Genomic DNA, 10,136 nt, shown 5'->3' on the forward strand with positions numbered 1-10,136 from the left:
TTTGTCACCAGAGCATGTTCACTGGCCAAGTGTTCTATGGATATGTCTCTGTAAGTCAACACAATACTGTGGTCATTTGTTATGTCAATGGATAGTTGGTTACATATGCAATGAGAGATAGAGATATTTTTACCAACTCTTCATTAAATTCCACACATTTTTTTACATGCTTTTGGGTGTACAAGGATTTCTCGTATCATACGGAAGACTATGCACAGTTTCCGTGTTAGCCCCACTCTTGACAAGAGAGAACCAGGCCTATCTCTCTCCATTGTTTCTATATATGAATATTTTAGTTGAAATGTTCAGGAATGCCAGGGAGCTTATTCTTTCAAATGACTGTTCCTTGATTAATATCATCTTTATAGAAAAAACATACACTCATATTACATAAAGCTATAACATTATATTTAATATTCTCACTTTACATATTTCATAATATAACAAAAAACAAAGCATGCACAAATTTATGTATAAAGAAAATTTTAAAAAAAAAGTGTGAGGGGCAAAAAAGGTATAAATTAGGAGCCAAAATATTATTAAAGATGCATTATGTAATATTTAGATAAAAAAAAGTTAGCTGTTCTTGCTATGAAAGTTCAAGTATAGATAAGGAATATATTGAAATTTTACTCAAATTAATTTATTCTGAGCAAAGTTATGAATGTTTGAAGTTTTGACAAGAAATAGCATAAAAAGTCCTGATTGTCGAGTACCATTGCTACTATAGTAAACCTCTTGATTTTCCATTTTTATGAAGATATGGAAGACATTTTCTAATTCAATTTATATCTTAGCCATCCAATAGTCAAGAGAGTTGATTATGGACTTATGTGAATAAATGTCTAAAAAATAATTTATACAACATTTGAAGCCAGAAAAAAGAGAGGTTTAGCTCTTACATAATGCAACTTTAAATTCATCAGAATTGTTGTCCTGCATATACATATAATAAAATATAAAATAATAGATGGGCAGTATTTCTCAAAAAGTCCTCTTTAATATAAAATCTAATGAAGCTGTTATAAATGAAAATGATCTCTAGTGTATGGGGGTCTATAAGAATTACGTACACAAACATTATTTATTTTACTATACAATGCTATTGACTTTTTTGTGTGCTCTGCGAAATGGTCCCCTGGACATCAACACCCAATTCAAATCACTCTGCAAATTATTGTACATGTCCAGGAGCCTTGTAAAGATTTTGGCTTCACTGGGTAGGGACTTGTAGCTCACATTTTAGAGTGATGATAGCCACTACAGCAACACTGCAAATATTCCCAGAGACTTTTCTTTAGAGCTTATTTACTAGGTTCTATGATTCATCAGTTCTAAACCCCCTTTATGTAAAACACATCTTACATGATATTTATATATTTTATAAATGCTGTAAATATATAAAAATAGTTGAGAAAAAAACATCCATGATAGATACCACAAGTAATACTGTCAGATCAGACTAGCACAATTGTTTATATGGAAATGACATTCAATGACGATTCTCTAGTTATTTAACTATAACAGGTACAAAAATTCTTAAGCATATACCTCTCCTGACAACATATTTATCTCTCCTTATTTTGATACTTTTTAAGGTATGCAGTCCTGACAAATTTCAATATCTCAATATCTATGTAAAATAATTTGAAAAATAACTTAGAGACAGAGAGTGCTACACAGTGTTTATTTATAATTCCTAGTGATATCAGAATGTGATGATACTTCAGCAAGAGCTCAGTGGTCACTATGAATTTGCCCACCCTAAAGTTCAATAAAAGACATATGACTCATTTTTTAAAAGCTATTAGCTTGTTTCAATATAAACAAACATTACCTAGCAAAAAAAACTGTATCTTGCACATATGAATTTTTCGGGTTACAATACAGTCAGTTCATTCATCTTTCATGCTGTATCTATGACAAATACTGTCCATCACATTCCCTATAAGGCCCAGGAAAAAAATACCTGTGTTTACGGTTACTTGACCCCTCAAAATAGGGTCAGTCAGTCAGAAAATCTTTTATCTTTTTCATTATTTTTTGTGGGGTTTAATAATTTGTATTATCTATTTCCTCGCATTCTAGCTTAACTGAGTAAGGTTCTAGAAAATAATACCAAAATTTGTGTTTTGGAATTTGTTGAGAGAAAACCTTAAAGGAGCATTATGTAAGACTAGATAAAGAGCTGACAGTTCTCAGTTAAAAAATAGATAATGAAAAAGGAATATGTTGAAAATTTCAGTCAAATTACTTCACTCTGAGCCAAGTTATCTTGGATAGCCTCCACTGTCATTGTTACCGTTGTTACGATAATAAACAAAGTCTTCATTATTCATTTTTACGTTAAATATAAACCAGAAATCATATTTAAATCTATTGAAAATCTAGACTATCTGATGGCATCGATAGTTGATTATGGGTTTGGTAAGTTAATTAATGTCTAATTAATAACTTATATAACCTTTAAGGGATAAAGAAAGACCTGCAATAGGCAGATTTAACTCTTGCATAATGCATGTTTAATGAATGACCTTAGATATCGACATACATATAAAATGATCTAATCTACTAAATTCCACTTAACCTATATATTAACCTAATGGAAGACTATTTTGGGACTTTGGTTTTTTTTCCACTGTCATAACTGTGACATGAAAGTAACTGCTGACCAGTTTCATTTCAGGATTGACTAAATTACATATACATATTTCTGCTTCTAAGATATAAAGACAAAAAACTCAAAAGGCTTAACAAATAATAATACTGAAACAATATAACATACCTTATATTATATATTTATATATGGAAGTAAAGTAGGATGTGAGCATATAAATGTAATATTTAAATTGCACTTGCCTAGATGAGCGATGTCCAGAAAGAAAAAAAAAAGCAAACAAGAAAAAACAACAACAAAAATAGACATATATATGTGTAAACATTGATTAATGAAATGACAAACAATTTCTTATCATTATAAACATCTATAAAAACTTGGGCAGCTTGTGATAAATTTTCAGACAAAAGTAGGCTAGGAAAATTTACATGTCTCATATCATTGTCAACTTTCAAGTCATTTTTTTTTCAAAAATCATTTATTAAGTCTACAGACTGTCATAGACATGTATTTGAAGCTTGAAATCCTTATTATTTATAAATGGCATATTTAGAAAAGCCTTTTAATCATATTTATAAATGGCATATTTAGAAAAGCCTTTTAATTATATTTATAATTAAAGAAATTGCTCATCAAAACATTTATCATAAAAAATTATATAAATTTAAGTCACTATGAATTTGGGACCAAAAATAAAATTTAACATGAAAAAGAAGAAAATAATACTACATGCATGTTTACAACATGGAAACAAAAGAGCACTACATTCAGATAGATCTATATCATATAATAAAAAAAAAGAAAATATATTTTTACATATAATTATAAATATACATCGTATATATTTTACAAACAAATATAATGTATTTTAACAATGAAATAAAGATCTGTACTTATTATAATAACATTGACTTTTGATTTTATTGTTGTGACATCATTATTATGCAATAAACAATATAATAAAATTATGTATTAAGGCTGGATATACAAGGAAAGCATTCTAAATCGGTGGGCTTTTTTAAAATGGAATCGAGTAGAATTTAACATCTTATCAACACATTACCGTACTCTGATCATTTCTATGTTTACTTATCCAATGTGAGGGGCAAAGACTAGTCTTCTTCGAATTCCAGCCATCAAGGGTTCTTTTACCTGCATGCAAATGTGGATCTCAATTTTGTGTCCCATCCGAAGGAATTATAGCTTTCATTGTAATGATTATCAATGAATCAAATAAAGAAACATATATACCTACTGCTCAACATTAAAATATAATCTAAGATTATACTCTGTAAAGCAGACTGGTCTCAACGATAAGTAAAACTTACAAATCCTATCATACTTGTCTCTTACTTAGATTCATTTTACAGACTCAAACACTAAAATGTTACTTTTTACAGACAATCGTGAACCATTAAAATTTGAAAACTGTCAATCACTAGTGAGACTTTAGCTTAAGTGAGAGTGGTCAATAAGTAAGTCACAAGGCATGAATTGTAAAATAGATTCATTCAGACCTTTGTTAATCTGTCAGTTATAAAATGGCTTGATTATCCAGGAGTAACGTAGTTTTTTTTATTCCAGACATTTAATATTCCTAAGGATGCAATCATTATGATATATGTAGCCCCAGCCTTAATACATCTAACTGTATACATTTAAAATTTCATTATAACCATGGCAATAGATAGTAGTAATTAGCACCTTAGCTAATATGTGTTAAATGCCAATAAACATATAAATTGAGTGAAGAATTTTAAAACTGTATATATTTTCCACTGGTAGTAGTTTGATTAAATGTGATATAAAATAACTGGTATACCATACATAAATCAGTGGACTATTAAATATAATATAATATTTGTCATTCTCTTTACTTTACCCAGCATCACTGTTAACAATGCTGATTCTGGAAATTTGGGATTCAAATGCTGTTTGCTTGTCATTCACTTTTGGAGTAATATTTGAGTTCATAAAGCAAATGCATAATGCCATCACTCACTAATTTCAGTGTGTAAAAAATACCAGAATCTCTTGATTATACACTATTATTGTATAACTATATAAATCAAAGTTTGGGTTCTCAGATGTTCAACGTCACAATGACGAGTGATCGTGGGTCATGGAAAATGGACATCTATATTCTAGTATAATTCTATCTATTCTATGGATATTTGTTCTATATTTTTTTAAGATTTAATCTCAGTAATAAAAATAATTCATCACAAATTGGAATTCATAAACAAAATACAATAAATATTTGCTTTACATATATGAGATTATTCTTTGGTGTTACATCTCAATTTACTGATGGACTCAAAAAATGTGGTATGTGATACCAAATCTCGAACACAAGTTGGATACTTTCATATACTACTTATCTACATGTTATCTATCTCAATATATAAACAAACATCTTCGTTGTCAACTCATCAAATTCTGTACCTGGCGAAACCAAGGCACAACAATCAATTTAAAAGGTTAGGACCTCTTGAATTGTTAAAAAAAAATTAAAATCTTGTCCAAGTTGTATTTTACTTTATAAAATTTCAATTTTGAGTGAAAGCCTCTTGGAAACCTTCATCCGAATACATTATATGTGTGTCTGGATAACCATATTTATATATATGCAGAAGTTGTTGCAGAAAGTGATTGTCATGATTATCAAGACATAGAACTGAACTCTGAAATACCCTAATTAAATAAGTTACATTACCCTGTTAGGCAAATCCAGCAATTATATCCAAACAGCTCAATAATTTTATTGGAGAAATTAAGAAATGATAATTGTGCGCATAATTAAATATACCTGTATGAAAGGATAACCTGAGAAATCTGGGACTTCTCCATTAAGACTAATATCTCAGATATTATAGCCAATAGATGTTTCAGATTAAAAATAAAAGAGGTCCCAAGATATTAAAGTTGTTATGTTGTGTGTTGTTGCAGTGAAAAACTTTAATGAAATGAACGACCAAAAGAAATCAGATATATGATAGTTTTAAGTCATTTTCAAAAATTGTTTATTTGTTATTACTTTAATTTCTAAAAGTCAAATTGTGATCCGAAGATTCTATTTAGAACATAGAAAAGAAATTTAATGATTTCCCAAATTAAAGTAGACAAAATATATAATATTCCAAAACATGCAGAATAGATAATTACCGGTATTTTTTTCAATCTGGAAGCAATGTGTAAATGCAGAATTGTTCATTATATATTTTGATCTTTTCTTTATATATGTACATGTATCGTATTTGATCAAACATGGGTTTCAGATATCTTTCAGGGGATAATTTTGAAATTCATAGTAATTATAACTATTTATAGTATAGTTCCATAATATTTCCTTCTTAATTTGCTCCTTGAATGTAAGTCATCAGTGACTGGTTAAATTCAAAGCGTGTCATCATTGGAATGAAAAACTTACAACATTTTCTAAGCATACTGTAACCCATTTGATCTTAGGCGATATTTGTATATAAATATATTATCGATAATAATCTTGTTGTACAATTGTAAAGTAACAATCAGATCTTACAACAACTAAACGTAGATATAGGGGTCGAACCTCCCGATGGGAATTCATTATTTTCTTCTGGCTGCAGATTCAGATCCCTGGCTCTTTTTGTCAATCCTCTTGCAATATCCATAAAGAGTCTTTCAACATTTTCACACTCCTTAGCTGATGTTTCTATGAATGCCATATCATATCTCTGAGCAAATTGCTGACCAATTTGAGTTGGAATTTCTTTAGACATTTTATCTACCTTGTTACCTAAAAATATTTTAAAATATTACATAAGTAACCTTAAAACAGACGAAAATGGGTCTAAAAGCATACATTAATGTAATATATGTTTTCTATGTTGATTACAAATGGCACCAACATTGTGTAGTAATTTTATTTGTATCATAAGGGACAGTTGCAAAATTTCAATACTGCATTCAAACAAATAATCACGGATAGATCTCTACCCACCAACCCAACTGCCTATCCGTGTGCCATTACAGTACTTTTCTATCCACAGTTTTGTTCAACCCACCCACCCAGTTCTTCATTTGGACACAAGTGTTGATATTTTACGATGTTCCCTAAAGATTCAATATATTCTACTAACCAACTAAAAATGTAAGAACTTTGCTTCCGGCGTATAATTCTATTTCATTCAACCACTGTGGAAGACTATCAAAGGAATTTTGGCAACATACATCATAGACTAGAATTAAAGCATTTGCTGATCTGTAATAGGCTTGGGTTATAGAACGGAATCTTTCTTGACCTGCTGTATCCCATATCTGAAGCTATAATACAAAATATTATAACAAAACATAGCTTTTATGAAATGAAATTAGAACAGACTGAATTAACGTCTCATCAACACCTGGATTTAAATGGGATTGTCTTGAAGAAAGAACAAGAATAAAAGATGTGAACTATCCAAATTATTGGCTTATAGTTTTGGGATTAAATAAGACAAAATTATGCCTTTTCTACCTATCATTAATGAATGTTCATAGTAATTGATTCAACCAAGGACATAGTTTGTGTCAAGAGCAGCTTAAACCCATTTCTCTTGAGTGGACGTCAAACACATTTCTCCATTGTTTACTGCAATCATCGGATATATAAAACTAAAATATAATACCTTTACTTTTTCTCCATCGACATCAACTGTTTTAATCATGAAATCAACACCAATTGTTGCTCCTTGACCAGGAGGAAATAATCCCTAAAATGTATTTAATAATTTTCATTAATTGTCTTATATAAATAAGTATATGAATTACAAGAATTGATTACTGTTTAAGTGTCAAGTATATCTAGATAAAAGATAAACTGGTATGTAATTAATTGGATTTTAATTAATAACATTGTGTTAAAATAACAATAGTTCCAATTAATCAGAGCACTATAAATTAAATTAGGCTAAGTATATTGCGCTTAAGTATTTAATACACGAACAGACAATATGGCCAGCCTCTTTCATGGTGTAAATGAATATATGGGGTTTAACGTCCTACTCTTTCATGGTGTAAAAAGAATGTGCAGGCTTATAATACACAATAAAAAAATAAAGCCACAATCATTTTATTAAAGTAATTAGCTACAATACTCTGTTATGAAAGCATACTTTTGACTTTATTTTGGCATTAACTGGGATTTTCACAAACTAGAACCTACCTCTGTAAATCTTCTTACTAAACATGTTTTACCAACACCAGCATTTCCAATAAGTACAACTTTAAACAAATATTTATAGTCTTCCATCAATTAGCCTCTTTTCTGTAAAATAAGATTTATCATCAATTTCAAGTCAAACTTTTCATATTCATAAATCTATGTAAGCTTGTACCATGTAAACCTCTGAAAACAATATAATTAATTCATATTTCTCTAATTAATTCTTCCAGGGTACAGTATACATGTACCAAACATCATTAAAATTGAATATTCCTTAATAAAGTCAAAGTCCCCAGAACATTACATTTAGTCAGCTACTCATGAATAATAACATTTTCTATCAAGATGGTATATATATTTAACTTTTGAATTAATTTATTTTTGTTAAATCTATATAATAACGAAAATGACTATTATTAGCCTTATAGTATATAAGGAAAATGACTATTAGCCTTATAGTGCATTAAGGCTTTAGTTTTTAAACATGTGCTGTAGTAAAAGGTATTTGCTGACCTTTTTTTATCTTGATTTGAGAAACCTGTCAATCAGTATTAAAACAATATATCAAAACTAATTCTACAGTTAATTTTAGTTCCTTTAATTTTAATAAAATATAACATGTACGGTATATAGATATTCAGTAAGTTTGCTTAGTGAATTAGTAAAGAAACCATAATCTTTATCTTGATTAACATTTTGGACAACATGCTGAGAACTTTATGTCAAGTATTTAACATTTACATTATAGGGCATGTGTCAAAGTTCAAACTATATTAAATGTCAAGGCCTGTTCCTGTTAAATTGTTGTTCTCACAAAATGTTTGATCTGCGTCCTGGTTTTTGTCACCATTAAGAAAATATACTCTTGGAGTCGTGTTATTCTTAGCTCATAAACAGGTTATAAAAAAATAAATGCTGCATGATACACCATACACACTTCAAGAATGATTCGGGCCTACAACTGATTCACAAGAATTAAAGTAAACACTGTTATCAGTCTTTCTTGTTATCCTACATACATTGTGCAAGAACAACTACTGGGGTACATGTGTATCATGTATGGCATATCTAATTTGACAAGAAAATCAATTTAAAAAAGTGTTAAACAATTTGTATTTATATCGGCAAAAAGAATTCAAATCACATTATATTATTTACACTGTCAAAATTACATTTTTTGAACAGCAGCACTTGCCTCTTCGACTCCAAAGTTTGCGCTCACTAACGTCTCACACTATCTATCTATGGATTAAGTTATTAACAGTTATTAACAAAAATATCCAAGTCAAGCTATCGCGTTCAACAATAAAATATTAAGTCAAAAACGCTTCATTTATAGTGATAATCCCAGATCATCAGATTGTAAATGAATTCATATTACTAATTGAGCCACTTGTTAAGTTATGTGTAAAAATACACGAAATTACCAACGACGTGATAGAAAACAGCTTGTACCGGATGTTGCTGAAAATCAGTCAAAACATGACGTCATTACCGAGAGTGTCTCGTAGTCTCGATTATTTTGTCTCTTGCATTATAAGGGCAGTTAGCTACATGTATGTAAGAAATGAAATAAAATCGGGTCTACTAAGTGTGCTATGAGGGAATGTTTGCCCGGACAGCGGCACTACAGCCTACTCGTATATCGAATTCCAACTGTTAAGGGATCTTTTACGTGTACGCCAATGTGTAGGACCTCGGTTTTTCGTACAATCCGAACGACTTAGACACAGGGTCTGTCTTGTCAGATCCTCCGTTCTGCATCACTGACAAGGGGGAACCACGCCGGAAAATCTGGATGAACTTTCCCCGCCAATGCAGGGATCAATAATTATTATTACAAACACCTGACCTCCAGGCTAGCAGCCAGCGTCTTACCCACTTAGGCACGGCCGTGACCCACTACACGTATAACTAACAATATAAAAGCAAAAGATTGCCAACGAACTATATACCACAGTCAATCCTGAATATTGATGAGTCTCCTTTACCTTAGATAAACAACAACAACAAAAAACTAAAATATAAATAAACAAAAGAATAATAGTAGGACAAATAAATTATCGGTATTTGGATTTAATTTTATTGATGTCATTATTATAATTCAAAAGAGCAGAGTTTGGTGCAGGTAATTCCTGAAAATCGTAATATGACTTAATATATTTTCGGGCGGATATTATCAACGTGTTTTGCACACTGTCACTGGACCTGGGATTGATATCATTATCTTTGTTCATTCCAAAAGCGTCCGGACATTCGAGATTATACGGATTTCATTGCTATTGGTTGAAAAGAGGATCATTTTCTGCTTTCAGCGAATCACGTTAAAGTAGG

The 10,136-nt window shown here is 30.2% G+C and overlaps 1 protein-coding gene across 3 annotated transcripts; it reads right to left on the reverse strand.

Annotated features, from left to right (window-relative positions):
• Window positions 1–391: 391 nt before the first annotated feature.
• Window positions 392–9,289, reverse strand: LOC126830875 (ras-related protein Rab-30). Of its 3 annotated transcripts, none has more exons than XM_050561337.2 (5): window positions 8,998–9,289; window positions 7,803–7,904; window positions 7,267–7,350; window positions 6,739–6,922; window positions 392–6,395 (listed from the first exon to the last, which is right to left on the reverse strand). In XM_050561337.2, exons 2-5 carry the CDS (start codon window positions 7,887–7,889, stop codon window positions 6,148–6,150), a joined length of 603 nt encoding a protein of 200 aa, XP_050417294.1. In that variant the 5' UTR covers window positions 7,890–7,904; window positions 8,998–9,289; the 3' UTR covers window positions 392–6,147. The 3 variants fall into 3 exon arrangements, with proteins under 3 accessions (XP_050417294.1, XP_050417295.1, XP_050417296.1); XM_050561338.2 differs by having other exon boundaries at window positions 8,975–9,289; XM_050561339.2 differs by having other exon boundaries at window positions 9,230–9,267.
• Window positions 9,290–10,136: the final 847 nt, after the last annotated feature.

This window comes from Patella vulgata, chromosome 8, assembly GCF_932274485.2.
Source record: "Patella vulgata chromosome 8, xgPatVulg1.2, whole genome shotgun sequence".
Taxonomy (NCBI): Eukaryota; Metazoa; Mollusca; class Gastropoda; family Patellidae; genus Patella; species Patella vulgata.

Excerpts from the sequence above, each read along its gene's own strand:
- LOC126830875 (XM_050561337.2), bottom strand. The coding sequence starts at position 7,889 with ATGGAAGACTATAAATATTTGTTTAAAGTTGTACTTATTGGAAATGCT. Across the intron at positions 7,351-7,802 it reads TAGTAAGAAGATTTACAGAG|GGATTATTTCCTCCTGGTCA; the intron begins GTAGGTTCTAGT and ends AATACATTTTAG. Across the intron at positions 6,923-7,266 it reads TCGATGGAGAAAAAGTAAAG|CTTCAGATATGGGATACAGC; the intron begins GTATTATATTTT and ends TTTGTATTATAG.